We start from the raw sequence: 24,028 nt of genomic DNA, 5'->3' as shown, positions 1-24,028 counted from the left end.
GCAGCACATAGAAAGACTCTCCAGAGAATCATAAAATCTGTCCAGAAGAAAATCAGATGTTCTCTTAAATGTGTTGTTTGAAGCATCAGAATATGAGTGACTTAAAACCTCCATCACCCTCAAAACACTTACATATCAGACAATGGTTCCAAGAAGACACTAGTGTCCTCAGGACAGTTAAGAGGTTAAAATCCTAAATGTTATCTTGAATGAAGGATTTAGTCTATTTTATGCCACAGTCACCTGGAAACATAGGCTTTGAAATAAAATCAGTTAACTGATAGTACTCACCAGTGTTGAAACCTCTACCTAGTGCTGGCCAGGGTCGATGGTTCTTCCAGAGATTCCCCAGATACCAGTCACTCTGGTTCTCTACTAGACCCAGAACCTGCTGACCTGAACAAAGCACAAACAGCAGTTTTTCTCTAGAGACAGTCAAGGTCAATTAATTTGTTAGGTATTTAATGTTGGCATTTAATATTAATATGTCTAATTTTGGCTGAAATGGTCTGAAACCACCACCCAATTTTCCCAGTTTTGTGTTTAAGTTTCAAGGAGTCTCCGGCTCAGCCCACTGTCTTACCCTGTCTGAAGTCCTCCACTACTTTTCCCCCTGCCAGTTGCCTCATTGACAACTGGCCAGATGTTCTCATTCCTGTAGTAATAAAATGCTTTGAGAAAATGGTCATGCAGTTTCTAGATCCAGATTTCATTAAAAAAAATTTATTCCCAACTTTCAGAGCTTTACTCGGTAAACTCCTTCCTATATTTCTGATACAACTTAAATAAATCCCTCTTCCTGTAGTCTTATGGTGTGTTCACACCAAAAGCGTTTTGAGAGTCAGGTGTGTCTGGTTTACATTCAAAGTCTATGTTGAGGAACGTCGAGGACTGTCGTGGCTTGTTTCGAATGTCTAGCGTGGTGAGACTTGAACTGTTTGGAGTGTTTTGAGCATTTAAGGCTGCCACGCCCCATTCATAGGCGATGACAAAAATGGGAGACAGACGAGCGGATCCATAGATACAATGATTTATTTCATCCAACATATGCGCTGGGAGAACTGCTCAGCCATTCCGAGAGAGGCGTGGACCAATGCTGCTTGTCCCGGTCTGATCCGGAGGCCAACCAAGCAGACCCAGTGACTGACAGGACGTCAGTGTTACAGGCCCAGCCTCTCCCTAGGGGGGGGCGGTAGAGAGCAATCAGGAGTAGCACGGAGAAGAAGAAGAGTAGTGTGTTAGCTGTTAGAGGCTCGAGCGGTGGAGTGGTTGTGTTGTCTCGTTTTTGCCAAGAAGGGAAATAAAGTTCGACAAGTTCTTCATCTGCCTCCTCCTTGTTTTGCCGCCAGCAGAGCAGAGCCTATGAGCTTGTTACCAGCAAACGAGCCAAAATAGACGCCAGCCTGTTCTGGACTTACCAAGGTAACACTGGGGCCTTGCTCTGGGATCGCTCTGCTAAAAAAAAAAAAAAAAAAAAAAACGGGTGGGGAAAGGCAAGAAATGGATGAAGCAAGCCAAAAGAACTTTGTGGGAATTCCCAAGATGGCTGTGACTGGCGCCAACACTGCTGCCGAAGTATCGACGCACTTAGAGGGAAAGAGCCGAAGAGTAAGCTCAAACCCCTTCGTGATGGACGTAGAAGAGACCCGACAGGACAATGCGGGTTTGTGTGATGAAATGGAGTGGCGTGGTGACGATCGGCGGGTGACGAGTATGGAATTAACTCCAGCCGCGAACGAAGCTGCCGAATACGCTCCACCATGGCCGCTTACCCCGCTGCCATCAGAACACTACAACCCCTTTACAACACCGGACCAGCGAATGACAAACTGCGGTGAGGCTTTAGCCCATTTCTATCCAAGTCATGGTGGTGCTGGAAACGTAGCATCCACGCCTCATGTGACGACATGTTATATGGATGATAAGACTGATAGCCGAGGTGTAGCTGCTGTTGACGGATTTCCTCTTTCCCCGCTGACTGCACCGAACTGGGAACGCTGTGTAGCTTCATCGCTGACACACACGGTACCGCCTGTTCATCAGTCGGATGGATTTGGCCACACACTACAAATTTGTCCACCTGCACGACTGGATTTCCCTCACATGCGCGGAGGCTCTGTCTTAGCACCATTTGGCCGAGTAGAAAACAACCACAGATTTTTGTATTTCACCTAAGGCTAATCACTGGACTGAAAAAAATCTGTCCAGTTCAAGTTCTGCCTCACTGGTCCGGCTGAAGCCATTGTCCATAAGAATCCCAGATCAGCTGATTGGAGCTATCGGCGGATTGTTGAGGAGGTCGAAGCTGCTTACGGGCCTTGTTCGGAACATGCTGCAGCTATTGGCAAAGAGTTAGGAAAACTGGAGAAGCGCTACATGTACTAAGAGATGACATCTATGAAAAGGTGTCCGTCGTTTATGCCAACTGTACAGAGAGGGAGCAAGATCGCATTAGTGTGGAGATATTCACTAATGCTCTAGCAGACCCTGATCTGATCCAAAAATTGTTAGAGGAGCGACCGCGCACCCTTTCATTGGCTTATGGAATCGCCCAAAGATATGAAGCTACAAGGATGGCTGCCCGTGCGGTCACACAATTGATGCGGCCCACCACACTTAACCTGACATCTCAGGGGGCCAGGCTAGCAATGGTGCATGAGGACCGCAACCTGTCCCAGTGGAGCCATCCGAGAAACATCGACAGCAATCCATCTCAAGTAAGAACAAACATTTAAGCAATGTCATATGTCATAACTGCTCTGGTGTGGGTCATCTACGCAGAAGCTGCCCTTCACCACATCAACTGAAAGTCAAGCACACCCATCCCAAAAAGCCATCTGCACCAGACACTGTGATTATTTGCACTAAAAATGGGAAGAAGGAAATGTGCATTCAAATTCTGATCCATGGAATAAAAATATGTGCCCCCTTAGACTCTGGTGCCCGGAGGAATGTGCTGTCCCTGCGTGACTTTAACTCGTTTATTTTAGAGTGTAGACCCACAATCCAACCATCAGCTGCACAAACATTGCAGGGAATCGGGCCAGAGGGGCTGCCTGTGCTAGGAGAGGTTGTTCTCCCAGTCCATGTTGGAAGCAAGATAGTGGATGTGAACTTCATCATTGCTGACACGGCCGAAAGCACAGAGGTCATCTTGGGTCAACCCTTCCTGCAGCAGTCAAGTGCCTGCTTGGACTATGGGCGTAAGGAAATAACTCTGTTTGGAGAGAAGGTTCCTCAGTTGGGTTTTGACCTCCAGGCTAGAGTACATGTTGTGAGGGTGGCCCGTACCACAGTCCTGGAGCCTGGGCGCGAGTATGTGGTGCCCGGCCTCTCCTGACCCGGCCATACAGCCAGCGAGGTTCTCATGTTAAGCCCCACTAAAGCCTTCATTGAAAAGCACAATGTTCTGGTAGCCCATGTTGTTGTCCAGCAGCAACAGTCAGCCAGCCTACCCATCAGGATCTTCAACCCCAGCACTATCCCTGTTAAGGTAAAGAAGGGAGCGGTGGCTGAAGTGCTTCAGCCAGTACAGGTTGTTGCAGGAAAGGAGCTTCAGGCAGCTGGAGCTGACAGAGCCAATAATGTGCATGAACCTGTTAACCCCGTCTCTTTTTCTATACCAAACCATCTCCAGGAACTGTATGCTGAAAGCTGTGGTGGATTGTTGGAGGAGGACCGCCGTCAACTGGGCCAGTTATTGCAACGATACGCCGATGTGCTCTCCACTGGCCCAAATGATTTGGGTCGCACCAGCATCGTGAAACACGACATCCTGACCTCTGTAGGGCCTCCGGTGAAACAGCCCCCCTGGAAAATGGCTCGGCAGAAACAAGAAGCAGCTGACCAGCAGGTGCTTCAGAGCTTGGAGGCTGGTCTTGCCCAACCCAGTAATAGCAGCTGGGCAGCACCAATTGTGATGGTAAGAAAGAAGGATCAGAGCTCTAGGCTCTGTGTAGATTACAGGGCCCTGAATGAGCAAACAATTAAGGATGCGTACCCACTGCCTCGGATTCAAGAAACCCTGGACACCCTCTCCACTGCAAAGTTCTTCAGCACACTCGACCTAACATCGGGATACTGGCAAGTGGAGATGACACCTCGGGCGAGAAGAACCGCTGCATTCTGCACACGTAAAGGGCTTTTCGAATGGAATGTGATGCCTTTTGGACTATGCAATGCTCCGGCCACTTTCCAAAGGCTCATGGACCATGTCCTGGCAGGGCTGCAATGGGAGACCTGTTTGGTCTATCTCGATGACATTATAGTTCTAGGATGAGACACTGGTCAGATGTTGGAGCGACTGGAGCATGTGTTTGCCAGGCTGCGTGCAGCTAACTTCAAGCTCAAACCCTCCAAGTGCTGCTTGTTTCGGGAGCAGGTAATTTTCTTAGGCCACAAGGTTTCGGCTGAAGGTGTTGCCATAGACCCCCAGAAGATTCAGCGGGTACAGGAGTGGCCCACACCTCAAAACGTGCGGGAGGTGTGGCAGTTTGTGGGACTGGCTTCATATTATCGCCGTTATGTGGAAAATTTTGCCACCATTGCCAAGCCACTCCACGAGCTCACCAAAAAGTACGCACGTTTTAACTGGACAAATCAATGCCAGGAGGCTTTTGAAGAACTAAAACGACGCCTAACATCAGTGCCTGTCCTCGGCTACCCTCTGGATAGCGGTGAGTTGCTCCTTGATACTGATGCCAGTGACTGTGGTATTGGTGCTGTTCTCTCTCAGATACAGGAGGGGGAGGAGAGAGTCCTGGCATATGGCAGCAGACGTCTGTCGGCTACCGAGAGGAACTACTGCACTACCAGACGGGAACTCTTAGCTGTGGTGGAGTTCACCTCACACTTCAGACAGTACCTGCTGGGGCGACACTTTACCATTTGAACTGATCACAGCAGCCTTCGGTGGCTCACCAGACTGAGAGAACCTGAGGGTCAACTCGCTCGCTGGTTAGAGAAACTGGCTGAGTATGATTTCCAAGTGGTTCACCACCCAGGAATTAAACACCTAAATGCGGATGCTCTCTCCAGGAAGCCCTGCCATGAGAACTGTGCATGTAACATACCATATCCAGAACTGAGCAGGAAGCAATTTCAACACAAGGCTGTGCAGTGTGACCTAACGGATAGCTCATCAGTCCAAAATGACCTTTCAAATTCCCCAGGGCAGCCTCTAGTGGGGGTAGTGGGCAACTACATAAATGGTGACAGGCAGAATTCTATTCATCCCAATATCCACTTGGTGAGCGAAGCACCTCAGCCTAACCTGTTCCGTGGTTGGACTAATGAGCAGCTTGCTGCTGCCCAAAAGAACGACCCCGACATAGGACCAGTTTGGGAATGGATGGATAGAGGGGAAAGTCGTCCTGCCTGGGCCAGCATAGCAGCGTGTAGACCGGCCACCAAAGCTCTATGGTCACAGTGGAAGAGACTCTACAGGAAAGATGGAATCATGTTGAGGAAGTTTTATTGCAATGAGGGCAAAAGTTTCTACCCACACTCTTACCACAGCTCCGTATTGGAACAACTGCACGATGGGCCCGTGGGTGGTCATTTTGGGGCCGAGAGGACTCTGTCACGCCTGAAAAGCAGATATTATTGGTATAATATGAGAGATGATGTTACTCTGTGGTGCCGTACCTGCATCAGCTGTTCAGCCAAGGCCCAGCCAAGGAAAACACCCCAGGCAGCCATGGTAACTGTGCGGGTTGGTGCACCCATGGAAAGGGTAGCAGTTGACCTGATGGGACCCTTAAATGAAACTGAGAGACACAACCGCTATATATTGGTGGTGCAGGACTATTTCACTAAGTGGGTGGAAGCTTATCCCCTATCTGACGAGCAAGCTCCCACTGTGGCGGAGAAGATTGTGTCTGAATGGGTCTGCAGATATGGAGCCCCACACTCACTCCATAGTGACCAGGGCACCAATTTTGAATCTGCTGTTTTCCAGAGCATGTGTGAGCTGCTGGGCATCGAAAAAACACAAACTACCCCATTTCGCCCCCAATCCGACGGCCAAGTGGAACGGTTTAATGCCACTTTGCAGAAAATTCTGGCCACCACTGCAGAGCGATGCCACTGGGAGTGGGATCTGATGCTTCCATATGCATTTATGGCTTACCAGGCCACCAAGCACAGCTCTACTGGATTCACGCCTAATATGATGCTGTTTGGTCGAGAGATAACCGAGCCAATCGATCTTGTTGCTGTTCCCCTCCCTGACGATGGTTGTGCCAACATTCCACAGTGTGTCATGCAACAGAAAGAGAGGTTACAACTCTCCCATCAACTGGCCAGGGAGTGGCGGGGTAGGTCTTCTGAGCGAGCAAAGAGGCAGTATGATAAAAACATGCACAAATTGCAGTACCGAAAGATATAAAACTTCAGATATTTCACAAAAAGATATTAACATTCATGGAAAAACCTCACATAACCTTATATTAAAGCAGAAAGTACGGCACCCACCGTAAGAAAGGCTTACAGTGTTCAATTATGCTGCATAACTGACCAGTACAGTATTGCGAGGGAACGCAAAGGTTTTGCGAGGTAACGCAAAAGGTTTTGCGACGGAACGCAAAAGTTTTGCGAGGTAACGCAAAAGAAAAAAAATTCCCCATGTCCCTGTTGTTGCGCAACACCCCCGCCCCTCCTTTCTGTCTCTACTCTCTCACTCTCGTACTTCCTCTTCTGAGAGGGGAGATGTGCTACCAGCTCTCCGTCTAACGGGTCCGTTGAGTTTCCTAAATCTGCTGGGATTTACCCTGTCCAGAACTGAAGTAAACTCTGTTTAAGCTGGTTTCGAGAAACGATTCGCCTGGTTATCTGACGGCCTACATCCAGGTGTCCCACCCTTCTTCCCCCTGTGAATTAGCCAGACTGAGCAGCCTACAGCCAACTAGTTTCACAGAGCACACCTGTTAACGGTCGCTCGTTCTCTATTTTGCAACTTGCATTTGTTATTGAACCAGGTAGGTTTTAGTGACTCGGTCGAGTCCCAAGGATGAGGTTTTAAATATGGGCTACCAGCAACCTAAAAACATTTTCCACCTCTTCCTCTCCAGAATCAAACATCACAGCTATTTTACAACCATCAAAGAACTTTAAGGTGACTCATTAACTGAATGTCCACAACATCTTTTAGATTTTCTTTATGCTAAATATTTTATTAGTAAGGCATTTTTGCAAGGGTCAGTACAGCTTAATTCAGTAGCAGAAATAATCAAATAAGTAAAATCAATCATCTAGTCTATCTTTCCCTACTGCTGATATTGAGAACTAAAAAAGGGAACCTTTGAGAGAGACGGACGGAGCCTGGCGTTTCGAACCCCAGACCTGGCTTGATGATGAAGAAGGTGTTGCAACAGGAGGAAGATGTTGATCGATGAAGGCCAGGATCTCCGCAGGTCTGATGAGCCTCCTCTCCGCATGGATGCTGAGGTCACACAGGACTTGGTGCTGGCAGGAAAAAAGGCACCAGTTCTTCTTCCTTGTCTTTGTCTTCATCTTTGTCTTTGGGGTCAGAACCCAGCCGATGAGAGAAGTGCGATTCGAAGCCACAGATTGTGGGCCTGACGGGTTGGTCTCCATGTGCAGGACAGTCTCCGGCTCCGTGGCCCCGGCTCTTCTTCAGCTGCAGAGTTCTTTGTCCATCTCGATCTTGGCTCGAAGCTGCCCGGAGGATCCAACGAAAGGTTCCTCTTTTGCACCCACCTTATATAGGGTTCATCTGTCTGCTTAGACAGATGATCTCATATCCGTCACTGTCTTAAGAGACATCATGTCATGATGTCTGTGCCAATGTCTCAGGGCTGCTCAACCTCCTGTTTCCATATAAGGTGCTGATCATCTCGGCTCTCCTGTTAGTTCCCCTTTTTCCCTTCCTGTCACCTTTCACCTACCATCTACCTCCAACATATCAGTGATGTTTAATTGCAGTTTTACAACCTTTTACACCATTTCAAGTTCAATGTCAAAATCACATTTATATCACATTTATTTTCTTTAGCTTCTCTGATTTAGCATTCATTTATAATTTTATAACCATAACTTATATCACATTTATTTTCTTCAGCTTCTCTGATCTATCATTCATTTATGATTTTATAACCATAACTTATTAGTTACTCTTATTATGATCTTAATGTGAGTTATTACAGATGTTTTTCTGAAAAGAAACCAAGAATAATACATGATTCTAATTATTTACTACTAAAGTTACAGTTACTTGTTTTTCTTGTAGTTCCCACAAATATAAGTGTAAGTATTATTACAAGTAAATCAATATTAATATAAGTATTTTACTTTGAATCTTATCAAATTACTCAAAATGTTTAGATTTAATTTTTTAAAACTTTCATGCTTTAAAATAGTCTCAGCTATTTTTATAAATCTGCAGGCTGGAAACTTCCTCTTTTTCCAGGAAACCTGCTTTTCCTGTTTAATGACTCTCTCTGACTGACTATGATTTTTTATGATTAGATAGAAAAAAGTAGAATTAAAGCAAAGTTTGCATGAGACAAAAACAACACACACAACTAGATTTATTTTATTGACACTTAAGTCTACTGTTGGGCCTTGATATCACTTGAGTGATTCATTTTAAAGATAACTTTATTTATTATTACTGTTAAACTAAAATCTCCAGCATGGGGAAGTGGGATGAGCTCGGATTTTCTTGACACCCCCTCCACGAGGTCAGACCTTTCACATGCTGGGAGTCCATCACCCTCCTGCAGTTCGCCGTCCTCATCCACTAGAAAGAGAAGAGGTTCGTCTGGGATGTGAAGATGCAGATTCTTCATCCTCAGTTTTCACAGAGGGCTCGGTGTAGTCATCAAAACTCCACTTCTCTTGACATCCCCTAGGGGGCTCCGTACCAGACTGCCAGTCCTCGATCTCCCGGCTCAGGAATTTGTTGGCTTCCATTGGAGTGTCGAACGTAGCAGCGTTATTATTCACAGTAACCATGAACTGCGCAGGGTATCAAAATCCATAACGAATCCTCTTGGACTTGCATTGCGCCCTGATAGCTTGGAATGCCTGACATTTCTTTATTACAGCTGAGGTGAGGTCGGGAAAGATGAACACCGAGCGACCGTCGTATTGCAGAGGACTCTTCTCCCTTGCTAACCGCAGCACCCATTCCTTCTCTTGAAAATAAAGCAGCCCGACAATGATGGCTTTCGCCTTCCAGCCTTTGGCCTGCGTTAGGCTCCGGTGTGCCCGATCCACTTCAATTGGCCGATCAAAATGGTCTTTTCCCAGTAATTCGGGCAGCAGTTTACAGACAAAGTCCGTGGGTCTATCATTCTCGGCTTTCTCAGTATGCTTACAATACGTACAGTATATTCTGCCGGCGTGAGCTCGCCTCCAAAATCATCCAGCTTTGCTTGCTGTAGATAGCATTGAGCAGCTAGGCTGTCGTGTCTTTTCTCCAGCTCCGAAATCTGTCTATCCTGTGACACGACTGCGGCCTCGGTTGATGTCACACGGTCACATATATCGGAAAGTGCTGCTTTGAGACTGGAAATTGATCCATTGAGCCACACACCTTATGTCAACCGTGCTGCTAAGCTTACTTATGGCTGCTAGGACGTCCTCATTGGTGGCGGATGGACCTGAAGAGCACGTGGGGCTCGTGTTAGCATTAGCCACCTCGAAGCTTGCTAGTTTGGTCCGGTCGTCCACATACAGATTGTTGAAAAACTGAGGTTCCAGTGACTTCTCTCACTTCTCGGTGAGAGAGGGACACCTCTAGAACACAACCAGCAAATGTCATCCACATCTGATGTTTAATTTCAAAATAATAGCCTATTAAAATAAGACATTTTCATTTTTCCCCCCTAAGTTGCCATGCTTATTGCTGAAAAACTCTGTTTCTAGTGACTTCTCTTACTTGTGGGTGACAGAGGGACACTTCTAGAACACAACCAGCAAATGTCAACCACATCAAATGTTTAATCTCAAAACACATGATGCGCGTTGGAGGTATGGTTGTGTTTTTGAAGGTGCAGTGATAGTTTTGTGCGCACATACACTCCAATAATGTCCTGCAGGCTCAATGTGCGTTTTTTTTTTTTTTTTAACCCCCTACGGTGCGGAGCAGGCGCTAACGTATTGATGGGAAACTAACTTAAACCTGTTACAACAACGGAAAAAGTCCCCATAGCCTTTTGTTAGACTTCAGCTTTTATATGTTTTGTTTTCTGTATCTACGATGGACTGGAAACCTGTCTACAATGTACAGCGCCTCTAACCCATTGACCGCTGGAGATAGATACTACTAGCACCCCTCACAACCCCACAGGGGATAAGCGTGTAAGATAATGGATGGATGTTTTCTGTACTGCACATTGCTGTGTATTTAGTTGGGCTGCTCTTCTTGTGAAGGGTCACTTTGTGACATCTGTGAAAAAGTGTTATATGAATAATTTTTCCATCAACTTACCTTTAAACTTGTGAAAGACAGCCCAGAGCTCAGCAATGTCAGTGGCAAAAGTGATATCCGTGTCAAGAACAATGACCCTGCGCAGATTCATGGGCAGCGTCTTGGTGAGCACCAGTTTCATTAGTCCGTAGATACCAGAGTAGTGTTTATTAGGTATCCATGACACTACAGACTGAAACAACAGAGCAAAGATCATCACTTCCATAAGGACCAAAGAATACAGAGCGCAGACTTTGTCAGAAGAAAAACACAGATACAGTACAGACTGGTAAAAGTGATGGTGCTCCACTGAGAATTTCTGAAGAAAGTTAGGAATTGCTTAAGTAAGAGGATGATTTTTTTCTCACCTTAAGCTCATCTGCATCATAGAAGTTTACCCTGACAGCAGGGACCATCCAAGAATGAAACAAATAGGAGAGAATCTGCTTTGCAATAGAGTCTGTGATGAAATGGAAATGAAGAGCGTTCCGTCTGAAGACACAAAAATACAACAAAATGCTAATAATCATTTTCTGCAGAAGACTAAAAAACAAACCAGACAGAAAAGAGTCAAAAGTCTTTGATTTTAAAGTCTTACTAATATCCGAATCCCACATCTTCACACCTCATCACAGAGGGATTTGAGTTGCGTCTTTTTAAAGTAGTAACTTGGCCTATAAAGGCTTGGAATCAGGCCAATCAGTAAACCCAGCCACCCCTCCATCCCTCACCCTAGCCCAGAAGGGTGTCCTGGCTCTCTGCTCTGACAGAGGTTCTCCTAACACTGTGATCTAATATCATCAAAGATCTATCAGACTGTCCTGAAAACAAGTAATACTTTTTTCATATTTTCATGGTCTTGAGTATTGATTTATGACAGTAACGTGTCCCCATATTTACATAAAGAATGCTCTTTATGTAACTATCTTGAGCAGCATAAATCTTAATCTTTTTTTAGATTAAAAAAGGGGAATTCATAAGGACTTAAAGTAAATGAATGTTGACATACCTGTGGAAAAGGACAGATTTCACCAATGTTACAACATCTCGACTTGCGTTGTAACCTGCACATACGATGGCCACATGGATAGTCTGGGGAAAGGATAGAGTAAAGCGTGAAAAAAACTGATTGGATTTATTTACTCCTATATCTCGTTCTTTCCCTTTAAACCTTTTGCCTCAAGTTCTTCCCTGTCTTTTCATCTCTGTGTGTACTGGCAGTAATTCTTCCCAGCCAGCAGGTGGTGGTGTTTTCATATTAAGTTTGTTATTGAACAGTAGAATGCCATTATACACATGCATAATACCTGACACAAGCAGTTTATAAGGTCTTCATTTAATCATTCTTCATCCTTTTGATGATCTGGGGTTGCTGCAGTTGGTCAGGTCTAGGTTCAGCAACATTGTGTGCCCAAAGAATGAGGTCAGCTGACTACCTGAATATACTGAATGACCAGGTTATTCCATCAATGGATTTTGTCTTCCCAAATAGAACGGGCATATTCCAAGATGACAATGCCAGGATTCATCGGGCTCACATTGTGAAAGAGTGGTTCAGGGAGCATGAGACATCTTTTTCACACATGGATTGGCCACCACAGAGTCCAGACCTTAACCCCATTGAGAATATTTGGGATGTGCTGGAGAAGGCTTTGCGCAGTGGTCAGACTCTCCCATCATCAATACAAGATCTTGGTGAAAGATTAACGCAACACTGGATGGAAATAAATCTTGTGACACTGCAGAAGCTTAATGAAACAATGCCACAGCGAATGCGGGCTGTAATCAAAGCTAAAGGCGGTCCAACAAAATATTAGAGAGTGTGACCATTTTTTGGTGGCGACTTTTTTTTTGGCCAGGCAGTGTATTTGTGCCCTTACTAGTTGTATGATTTGACTGCTGTTGTATTATAAAATCATGTTTTTCATCTTTATTTGTAGTTTCACTCTTTTGGCATTGAAATCAACGTCAATTAAAGTGACATTTGCCAGTCAATCGTCTAATTGTTTATCTATCTGCACAACTGTTACTTGGAAACACAGTGGGAGCAGAACAGTGAAAAAGCACAGATCTACACAACAAGCAGTGAATGTTTACGTTGAAAATCTACTATATAAACTAAAGATGTCTCAAGAAGCTGGAAAGGCTCCGTCAACTTGCAAGACACACCTGTCAAATTCAAGTAAGTCGTCTGCAAGCGTGGCTGCTGTAAATGCAAGGGCAAAAGCTGAAGCAGCTTGCACTAGATCAGAATTTGATAAAAAGGAAATTGCAATGAAAGTTAAGAAAGCAGAACTGGAAGCCACATTACTGGTCCTTCAACACCAGTGTGAAGCAGAGGCAGCTCATGCTGAGGCAAACGTTTATGAGGCAGCTGCTAATGAAGAAGAACATGTCTCGACCAGAGCAGCAAAATGATGATTCTTTAGAACGCACTGGCAATTATGTGAAAGAACAACTTGTCTTAAAAGGTATTCTTACTCCATTTGATATCCTAGAGTACAGTCATGGCCAAATGTTTTGAGAATGATTGAAATGTTAATATTTACAAAGTCTACTGCTTCAGTTTTCATAACGGCAATTTGCATATACTCCAGAATGTTATAAAGAGTGATCAGCGTAACAGCAATTAATTGCAAAGTCAATATTTGCCTAGAAAATGAACTTTATCCCCCAAAACACATTTCAACTTCATTGCAGCCCTGCCTTAAAAGGACCGGCTAACATCGTTTCAGTGATTGCTTCATTAACACAGGTGTGGGTGGTGATGAGGACAGGGCTGGAGATCAATCTGTCATGATTAAGTAAGAATGACACCACTGGACACTTTAAAAAGAGGCTGGTGCTTGGCATCATTGTTTCTCTTCTGTGAACCATGGTTATCTCGAAAGAAACACGTGCAGTCATCATTGCACTGCACAAAAATGGCCTAACAGGAAAGAGAATCGCAGCTAGAAAGATTGCACCTCAGTCAACAATCTATCGCATCATCAAGAACTTCAAGGAGAGAGGTTCCATTGTTGCCAAAAGGCTCCAGGGCGCCCAAGAAAGACCACCAGCTGCTACCAGCAGTGCAGAGCTTGCTCAGGAATGGCAGCAGGCAGGTGTGAGTGCATCTGCACGCACTGTGAGGCGGAGACTCTTGGAGCAAAGCCTGGTCTCAAGGAGGGCAGCAAAGAAGCCACTTATCTCCAGGAAAAACATCAGGGACAGACTGATATTCTGCAAAAGGTACAGGGAGTGGACTGCCGAGGACTGGGGTAAAGTCATTTTCTCTGATGAATCCCCTTTCCGATTGTTTGGGACATCTGGAAAACAGCTTGTTCGGAGAAGACGAGGTGAGCGCTACCACCAGTCTTGTCTCATGCCAACTGTAAAGCATCCTGAAACCATTCATGTGTGGGGTTGCTTCTCAGCCAAGGGAGTCGGCTCTCTCACAGTCTTACCTAAAAACACAGCCATGAATAAAGAATGGTACCAGAATGTCCTCCGAGAGCAACTTCTCCCAACCGTCCAAGAACAGTTTGGTGATGAACAATGCCTTGTCCAGCATGATGGAGCACCTTGCCATAAAGCAAAGGTGATATCTAACTGGCTCAGGGAACAAAACATAGAGATTTTAGGTCCATGGCCTGGAAACTCCCCTGATCTTAATCCCATTGAAAACTTGTGGTCAATCATCAAGAGACGGGTGGACAAACGAAAACCTAGGAATTCTGACAAAATGCAAGCATTGATTGTGCAAGAATGGACTGCTATCAGTCAGGATTTGGTCCAGAAATTGATTGAGAGCATGCCAGGGAGAATTGCAGAAGTCCTGAAGAAGAGGGGTCAACACTGCAAATATTGACTTGCTGCATTAACTCATTCTAACTGTCATTAAAAGCTTTTGTTACTCATAATATGATTGCAATTGTATTTCTGTATGTGATGACAACATCTGACATACACACATGAAAACCAGAGGGCAGCAGATCATGTGAAAATATAATATTTGTGTCATTCTCAATACTTTTGGCCATGACTGTACAATGAAGTACCTGCCGCCATGACATTCTGTCAACCCAAACAAGAAGCTGACCGTTCCATAGACACTCTGAAAGACTATGTTCTTCCATCAAACATTTCAACTAATCGTGAAACTGTTCCTCAATTATCCCAGTGTAATCCTGTACTTAAAACATCACCAACCTTCAAACATGCTGTCCAATCAAAAGACCAAATTAACATGTCTGAACTAACGAGGTTCCTGGCTAGAAGTGAGCTACTCACTGGAGGACTAAGGAAGTTTAGTGACAAACCAGGAGACTACTGGTCTTGGAAATCCTCTTTTGACAATGCAATCCGTAACTTACATTTGTCTGCCAGTGAAGAACTGAACTTATTGATCAAATGGCTTGGCCCAGAGTCCGTGAAGTACGCACAGCGTCTAAGAGCAGTGCATGTCAATAATCCTGAACAAGGGTTGCTTAAAGTTTGGGACAGACTACAAGAATTTTATGGTTCTCCTCAAGCCTTAGAAAGGGCACTGTTAGATTGGATGCTACAGTTCCCTAAGATCTCAAACAAAGATCCACATCTCCTGAGAGAACTTGCAGACCTTCTACAGGAGATCGACTCAGCAAAGAGTGAAGGTTACATACCAGATCTACTCTACCTCGACACAGCAAGGGGAATCCACCCTGTAGTCGATAAATTGCCTTTTGGAATACAAGAAAAGTGGATGAACCATGGGAATAAATACAAAGAAAAATATTCTGTGTCATTTCCAGCATTTTCTGTATTTGCCAACTTTGTTTCTAATGAAGCAAAAATGCACAATGATCCCAGTTTTAGACATTCAGTCCAGCAACCACCATCACCTATCAAGATGTTTAAATATCAGGAAAGACACAGAAGGAAAGAACCCATCTCAGTAAGTCGGACAGAAGTTGAAAACTCACAACTAAAACCTATAGTTGAGACAAAGATTGTGGATGTAGATAAAGAATGTCCCATCCACAGAAAACCCCATGCACTGAAAAGATGTAGAGCATTCAGAGAAATGCCCTTTGAGGAACGAAAGATCTACCTTAAAAAAAACTCAATATGCTTCAGATGTTGCGCCTCTACCAATCACCAGGCAAAAAATTGTAGTACAGAGATAAGCTGTGCAGAACGCGGCATCAACAGTCATGTTTCAGCCCTTCATCCTGGTCCAGTAGTTTGGGCAACAACACCACCACCAGCTGTAAGGCAGCCAGTGGACGTTCACGGCGGGGAGCAAGATCAAGCATCACCTACTGCTACCTCTACCTGTCCACAAGTGTGTGGAAGTGACATTGAAAGTCATTCTTGTGCCAAAATCTATCCAGTGTTGATCTATCCAAAGGAGTCTCCTGAGAAGAAGCTGAAAACATATGCAATCTTGGATGACCAAAGTAACAGGTCCCTTGCTAGATCTTCAGTCTTCGATGACTTCAGTATTACAAGGAGATCTTATCCTTACATGCTAAAGACTTGTGCAGGAACGGAAGGAGTAATGGGGAGAAGAGGTCACAACTTCATTGTGGAATCAGTAGATTGCCAGTCACATCTGTTGATAGAGACGTGGTGTGATATGAGTGTGATATGCTTCCAGACAATCGGAATGAAATTCCAATGCCTGAAGCTGCTCAACACCATTCCCACCTCTGGGAATTCCCGGGACATAGCTGCAGAAATTCCCAAACATTTGCCTGTCAATCGTCTAAGAGTTTATCTATTGCACAACTGTTACTTGGAAACACAGTGGGAGCAGAACACTGTGTCTATTATATTTGAAATAAACCCAAAGCAATTTCGGGGGGTTTTTTTGACCAGGATACTGCCTGGCCAAAAAAAAAAATGTCACCACCTGAATTTAACTAAGCAAATAGGTACCAGCCTTCTATTCATACTTGCTGCATAGGCGATTATGTTTCAGCTGGCAACAAGTTATTTAAAGCCAACTGGTGCAATGAGTTCTCTCATTTCTTAAACATGTTGAAAGACAAATCCCATGGTTGTGAAAAGATGTCAGTCTGTTTGAGAAGGGTCCAAATAATTGACATGGATTAAGCGAAGAAAATATCAAAGGAGAATGCAGAAACTATTAAAATTGGGTTAAGAACTGTCCAACACATTATTATAAACTAGATTAGCACTGGCATTACCAGGGTTTTCGACCTCTCCCCTGACGTCCCGAAAGAGGGTCAAAAGACCCCGAGTCCAAACTGACGACTCTGATGGCTCAAATTAGCATCCCTTCTTCAATTGTAAATGTGGCCATTGACCGTCAGGCCAGAAGGTAGGAGTGTGAATAGTCCATGTTGGGGGTGGGTGCGATCTATGATGGAGACAGCTCTACAGTAGACTCTCCTGTAGGTAATGCTCTTCAGTTTAGTTTTGAAGCATACATGAAGTGTTTTTGGAGAGATGTGACCTTTTGCAGCTGATCCATGATGTTGTGCTGCATTATCCAGGTCATTTTGCCAAATGTACATAGAGTTTGCAAAACATACAATCTGTTTCAAGAAATATGCAAAGGTTTTTCTAAAAGAAATTAGTAATGTTTTTCTTTTAAATAAAGCTAAGTGGGTTTAAAATGACAGTTTAGAAATAAACTAACCAAATTAATTGTGTTGATCCACCTCAAAAAAATCATGAAAAAAGTGTAAGCAAAAGAGATCTGGGAGACTTTGCACATGCAAATTTGCATGCAGCCTTTTGTGCTGTGGAGGATAAATAGGTGACTGCTTCACCTATTTAGTTCACAAGAACTAATGGCATTTATTTCAGTCATAATCTTGCGGGGGGTGACCAAGGTTCCATCACTATGTGACAGCTGGTCAGCAAACCTGGCAAACATGATTGACATGGCAGCACTGAATGCACATGTGCTTTATCAGGCATGCATTGGGGTGCAGGAGAGACGGGTGGACTTCCTGGTTGAGCTTGCAAAAGAGTTCGGTAACTCTCATGTGAGTGAGAAGAAGGCACACAAGGAGAAACTGCTTCGGCAACAACCTTCCACACCCAGCTCAGGCAAAAGGGCGAAGTGTCAGGTCAACCATCGATGCAGGATGCGTGTCCCGAGGCCGAAACATCATCAGTGACCCCTCACACCCCCACCATGGACTGTTCTCCCTGCTGCCCTCTGGAAAGAGGTTCCGCAGCATCCGGTGCAGGTCCACCAGGTTCCGAAACAGCTTTTTCCCACTTGCCATCAGACTGCTGAACTCATAATGGGGACTCATCGTCTTTGAGGAAGAAACGTGGCTTGAAGAAAATCCTCAATGATCGTGATAGGCAGTCACTTAAACGTTTGGGAAAATCAAATTTAAAATAAAAAAAAACAAAAAAACAACAGTAGAACTCTGGGCTATGTTTAATAATGAAAGTAAGGGCATTTTCACACACATTATGTGAAGGGAACTCAAGGGATTGGGACTGAACAGCTGTGTAGCCTTAAGAAAACCATCAATCAGTGAGGCTAACCAGAAAAAAAGCTTCAATTTGCTAGGGAACATAAAGGTTTAACTTTGGAGAATAGGAAGAAGATCATGTGATCTGATGAATCCAGATTGACCCTGTTCCAGAGTGATGGGTGCATTAGGATAAGAAGAGAGGCAGGTGGAGTGATAAACCCATCATGCTAAGTATCCATTGTACAAGTCTGTGCATTCAGTGCTATGATTTGGGCTTTCTGCAGTTGGTCAGGTCTAGGTTCAGCAACAGTATGTGGTCAAATAATTTTTGGGATGTGCTGGAGAAGGCTTTGTGCAGTGGTCAGACTGTACCATAGTCAATCCAAGATCTTGGTAAAACATTAATGCAGCACTGGATGGAAATAACTCTTGTGATACTGCAGAAGCTTATCTAAACAATGACACAGCAAATGCATGCCATAATGAAAGCTAAAGGCGGTCCAACAAAATATTAGAGTTCGGCAAGTTTTTAAAATTTTTTTATGGCCATTCAGTATATACAGTATATGAAGCGGAGCATCATGGTGAAAACCGTATTGCTCGCTTCTAAAAGCAAATCTTTTGGGCCTTATCTTAACACTCAGCCAATAATTTTACCAAAAAGTGCCAGACAGGCCACGTTAAAAACCCCCCCCAAAAAAAACCCTCATATACACAGGTGTTTCTTAACTGAAACAATCATGAAGGCAGTGATTTTATTTAGGGGAAAACAGCCTGAATAGATAACCCTCACACAGTTTTCACATTTTTATAAAAAATATAAAATGAATGTGGGATTTTTGTTCCACTTGTAGTTTGTCCTGGTCGGTCACAAAAAATGTTAAAATACACAGACATTTATGCAAACCTGAAAAGGTTCAACTGGTATGAATAGAAGGGTTAACCACCCACTTAATACCTTGATGACCAATGATTGTTGTGCCAAGTACAATATAAATTATATAATTAAGTATGCAGATAATACAACAGTGGTGGGTCTCATCCAGGATGGTGAGAAATACTACAGAGAGGAGGTAAAACTTTGTAGAACGGTACAGCAACAATAACCTGTTTCTGAATGTGGGAAAAACCAAAGAACTGGTGATCGACTTCAAGAGGAAACGCCATGTCCACACCCTGTTCAACATCCAGAACACTGCTGTGGAGATTGTCACACACCTAATGTTCCTCAGGGTCTACATAGCAGACACTCTCACCTGGTCGCTGCACACCAACTTCAGTGTCAAAAGGGCCCACCATTGCTGGCACTTCCTTTGCAGGTGCTTAAGAGAGCACACTTCAGCCCATAAATCTTTATCGCTTTTTACAGAGGCACCATTGAGAGTGTGCTTACCAGCAGCATCTTTCCGAGGCATGAGAGCAGCAGCTCACACAGGAAGGCACTGGGGAGAGTGGTGAGGCCAGGTGAAAAAGTGATTGGGGTCACACTGCCACCCACTGTGGGTAGCAACGCTACCTCATGAGGACAAGAATCCCTCTCACCCCTGTCATAGACTGTTCTCTCTCCTACCCTCTGGCAGAAGATCCTGCAGCCAGACATGCAGAACAGTAAGGTTCTGCAACACCTTCTACCCAACTGCCATCAGACTTTTGAATTACTCCAAATAATCCAGGACCATAATAATATTTAACTGTTTTTGATTGTTTTGCATATATTATTCCTGATACATTTCTTGCACAAATTGCAAACATTTGCACTTGCACAGCCTCCCCCTTTTTTTACTTGGGATTTATTCTATATTCTTCTTCTTTTTATATTATTTTACAGATTATCCAGCTAGTTTCTGTTTGTGTCTTAATATACTGTACATTGTAATTTCATTGTGCAGTGCATTTCTAATGTTATGTTGAATGTCAATAAAGATCATTTGAATCTGAAACTGAATATAGTTCTTAATGCCATAATTTTATTCCTGCTTCAATAACCACTAATGATTTAATGTAGGCATGTTTAGAGTGATGGGCCTGAGGCAAACCAAAGACTTTTCTCACCTCACACTTATCCACTAACTGATGTTGTAAACAGTTGGAGTTGTTCCCCACAGCAGCATTCTTTTGTCCATCATTGTTACTGGTGCCTTCTTCTAAATGAGTTCGGCTTTGGTTTCCTTTGCTTGTGATGTTTGTATAGGAAGCAGACGAGTTCCTGAGAGGACGACTGAGCTCCTGGCGCAGGGCCCTGTTTTCCTCTTCCACTGCTCGGATCCTCAGCTCCAAGGCCAGCCGTGCATTAGCATCACCCAGTGGTGGAGGTGACTGTGCTTCCAATGAAGATAGGCGTAGGGGCTTCACTGTTGGATTAAAGGATGGATCAATTTATTTTACAGGAGGCCAGAAACTAAACAGGAATGACTTTCAGCAAAAATAGTCTTAGGTAAGGGAAACAGTAAAGCTTTTGTAGACCAAAATCTTGACCATTGTTTTACTGATATACCAAAACACACTACAGACAATAAAACTGTTTTTGATGACCACTTAAAACAGTTGTTATTGCATAGATCTAAAACTCACATTAATGGAAGATTTCTTTGTTAGATCATTTAGAAGAGTATTTGCAATGTTTCAATCATTTCTTGCTCAATAGGGCTTGGTGAAGCTTTCTTTCCTCCAGCAATAATAATGACATACAGATTGTTCAATGGATTATTTGGAAAATATAGAAAGAAAAAATATAAACATTAGTATTTAATGTAAAAGGGTAACTGGTAGCATGTGGAGGTGCGCACCAAGCTGTTCAGAAAAAAAGTATTTTAAAATGTCAATTGTAGATGCTTCCTTAAATAAAAACAACAAAAAAACATTTTGTTTAGTGCTGAAAAAGAGAGGCTTTCAGATAAACATAACATTTTCAGAATAAACTCCAAATAAACAAGAAAGAATACAGACAGCAGAACTGAACAAAGAGGCCAGAGAAGAGAGAAGCTAGAGAGAGCTTTGAAAACAGCAAGAGCAATTATTGCTAAAAATAGAGGAAACAAGAAGGAAACCTTTCCAGCCTGAGATTTGTTTATTGTTTTTTTTTCTTTAGTTGACATAACAAGCAAAGTAGATAAAAACTTAACTGGTAAATACCAAGGCAACAACTTTAGGCTGCTTTGTACAATAGCTTAAAAATATAATAAAGTTGCATCACCACACATCTTATTTGTAAAACTTTTGTTCAATCGACACTCTTATCATCCATCCATTCTCTACAGGTGCTTATCCTTGCAAGGTTGAAAGGGGTATGGAAGAGGAAGGGTATAAATATTCACTCTTACCTTGAAAATTTCCAATTGACAGGTAAAGCCAGGTGAGTGTGGGGATGAAAAGCAAGACAAGAGAGGCTGCCAGGAACTTCCTTCGTCCACGAAATATTCCCAGCATCTTCTGAATTGAAGTCAGTGTTGAGAGGTAATTTGACCTCTGTGGAGCATTTTTTGTCCACTTGATTTCTCACAATTTTTCTCCCATTGTAACATTTTTACTGAAAAAAACAAGTCAATGCGTTGAGGTGCCATAACTTTTTCCAGCTGAACAGAAACAAAACTGAAGTAATTATCTTTGACTCCAAAGAGGAACGATCTAAAGTCTGTTCACAGCTTCAGTTATTACAGCTAGATACCAGCCTGCAATCTGGGCGAAGTGATAGAGTCAGACCTGAAGCTTCAGAGCCACATAAAGACAGTTACATAGTCAGCCTTCTGTCACCTGGAGAACATTTCTAGAGCTTGCTGGGAGTAATGTCCCAGCAAGCTCTAGAAAAACTTAGCCAGGCGTTTAGTTGTATTGATTACTGGAACAGTGTCTCCTAAGAAAATCAATCAGACAGCTCCAGCTGATCCAGAACGCTTATGATTGCATTCTCACTAAAACAAGGAAGACAGAGCACATCATCCCACTTCTAAAGTCCTTACACCGGCTCTCAGATAATACTTATCATTAACCTTCCAGACCACTGAGATTTTCTTTTTCTGATATAATCTGCATCCCCAGAACAGAACCAAACATGGAGAAGCAGCATTCAGTTTTTATGCTCCTCTAATCTGAAACAAACTTCCAGAAAACTGCGAAACTGCTGAAACACTGAGTTCCTTTAAATCAAGGCTAAACACCCACCTGTTTAGAGCTACCATTGATTAATCCTGGAAAATGTATATATTTGATTATGACTATTCTAGAGTATTTAGATGACGGCATTGACAAAACGCAATATTTATGCATATTTCATAACTGATTACTCTGTTTTGTGTTTTTATCATATGAAGAACTTTGAACTGCTTTGTCGCTGAAATGTGCTTTACAAATAAACTTGACTTGAATTCCAAAAACTGGACTTATGTTATAAAGATGGATTCTGAAACAGAATAAGAAGTAATACATTAACCCCAACAACATTACAAAACTGGAATCTCATTAAAGCTAAGAAAATTAACAGTAACAAAGAAATTTGAGGGTTTAAAAAACATGAAAGCAAAAGGGATACATTTAAATGATATTTTAAGGCAAACTGTTAATGTAGAAAAATTAAACTGTTCCAATATATTCTAATAGAATATATTAGATTATTGGACAAAGAAAACCTGTTAAGTTTTGTTTTGAAACCGCATCTTGCTTCTGCTACAATTGCAATTAAGTCCATGATCCTTTTATATTTAAAAAATATGCTATTGTTATTTTATACCAGATAGTTTATTATGACAGACTAACTTCTGTGAAAATGTTGATCATATACTCGGTGTTGATCTGCACCATCTATGGCCGCCTCAGCACCAAACTCACTTCTATGTGACACATTTGCGCGATGCTCACATTTTAAAACTCCTATTTGTAGTTTAAGAGCTCCTCGATTTGAGAATTACAAGCTCACCTGATGCGGAGGGTTGAACAGGTTGATTTTAGAGAAAACGGAAACCAGCTTCTAAACGCCGTTATGCAGTTTCAGCACCGGATCTATTTTCAAGCAGGCGACATGGTGGCTCCACTCTGTGCTGCTCCATGTGTCAGTGTTTCCTAGGTTCGACAGCCTCAGGTTACCGGAACCAAAAGCCGGATCGTGTTGTGTGCTATAGGAAGGATAAAGGGCTAAGATAAGCTTCTGTCTGTGTCGCCGCACGGCACCCCGATCATGTGTGGTTAAGGCAGCGTCAGGTTTGGAACACTGTGACCCGTAGAGAGCGACGCAGAGTGGTGAGAGAAACAGCAGTCTGTCTGGTCTGACCGCAGGGATCCTGCCCTTCCACCATTTATTAACAAATCACCCAATATTGTATAATTATTGCTTGTGGTCCTGTTTTCGGCCTCAACACAACACTCCTTTCTTCCTGACAAGCAGTCAGCATCCAATCACAGCGTTGGAACCGCGAAGGGATAAGGGATAAAAAGGACTGGATCATTGTGGAGCGGAGTGTGGTCGGGCCGGAAGACAGAGGGCCTTGTCCGAGTCTAACGCAAATCTACGTAAGGGAAGCGTCTTTAGGCCCCCCAGTCATCGGAAGCTTCTTTTTCCTCCTTCTTTGTTTGGTGGTTGGCAAAAAAAACAACAACAAACAAACAACAACAAAAAAATCTTTAAGTAGCATTCTTCTTTTCCTTTTCCTTTCAGCTTTTTCCCATAGGGGTCGCCACAGCGAGTCATCCGTCTCCATGTAACCCTTTCCTCCGCATCTTCTTCTCTGACACCAACTGCCTTCATGTCATCTTTCACTTCATCCATAAATCTCCTCTTTGGTCCTCCTCTAGGTCTCTTTCCTGGCAGGTCCATCCTCATCATCCTTCTACCGATGTATTCAGTGTCTCTCCTCTGACATGAACTGTTCCTCTGATGTATTCATTTCTGATTTTATCCATCCTTGTCACTCCCAAAGAGAACCTCAACATCTTCATCTCTGCTACCTCCTGCTCTGCCTCCTGCCTCTTCGTCATTGCCACTGTCTCTAAACCAAACAGCATCGATGGTCTCACTACCGTCTTGTACACCTTCCCCTGCATTCTTGCTGATACTCTTTTATCACACCTGACACTTTTCTCCACCTGGTCCACCCTACTTAGACACGTTTCTTCACTTCTTTTCCACACTCGCCATTGTTCTGGACCACATATGTCACAGTCAAGGCCCGCGGGCTGA

The 24,028-nt window shown here is 43.5% G+C and overlaps 1 protein-coding gene across 2 annotated transcripts in view; it reads right to left on the bottom strand.

Moving 5' to 3' along the window:
* large1 (LARGE xylosyl- and glucuronyltransferase 1) overlaps window positions 1-24,028 on the bottom strand; it is an 80,648-nt gene extending 56,620 nt beyond the window's left edge. Inside the window, exons 1-7 of one of the 2 annotated variants that reach the window (XM_028043935.1) lie at window positions 22,772-24,028; window positions 21,183-21,388; window positions 19,915-20,213; window positions 11,445-11,527; window positions 10,804-10,927; window positions 10,457-10,628; window positions 292-396 (exon numbers count right to left, since the gene is read on the bottom strand). In XM_028043935.1, coding sequence (XP_027899736.1) covers window positions 292-396; window positions 10,457-10,628; window positions 10,804-10,927; window positions 11,445-11,527; window positions 19,915-20,213; window positions 21,183-21,288 — 889 coding nt within the window. In that variant the 5' untranslated portion in view covers window positions 21,289-21,388; window positions 22,772-24,028. The remainder of the gene's footprint in view (window positions 1-291; window positions 397-10,456; window positions 10,629-10,803; window positions 10,928-11,444; window positions 11,528-19,914; window positions 20,214-21,182; window positions 21,389-22,771) is intronic. The other variant, XM_028043934.1, reaches the window with a different exon arrangement.

Source organism: Xiphophorus couchianus, chromosome 17, assembly GCF_001444195.1.
Source record: "Xiphophorus couchianus chromosome 17, X_couchianus-1.0, whole genome shotgun sequence".
In the NCBI taxonomy this organism is placed as follows: Eukaryota; Metazoa; Chordata; class Actinopteri; order Cyprinodontiformes; family Poeciliidae; genus Xiphophorus; species Xiphophorus couchianus.
This window is presented reverse-complemented; position numbering and strand designations above follow the sequence as displayed.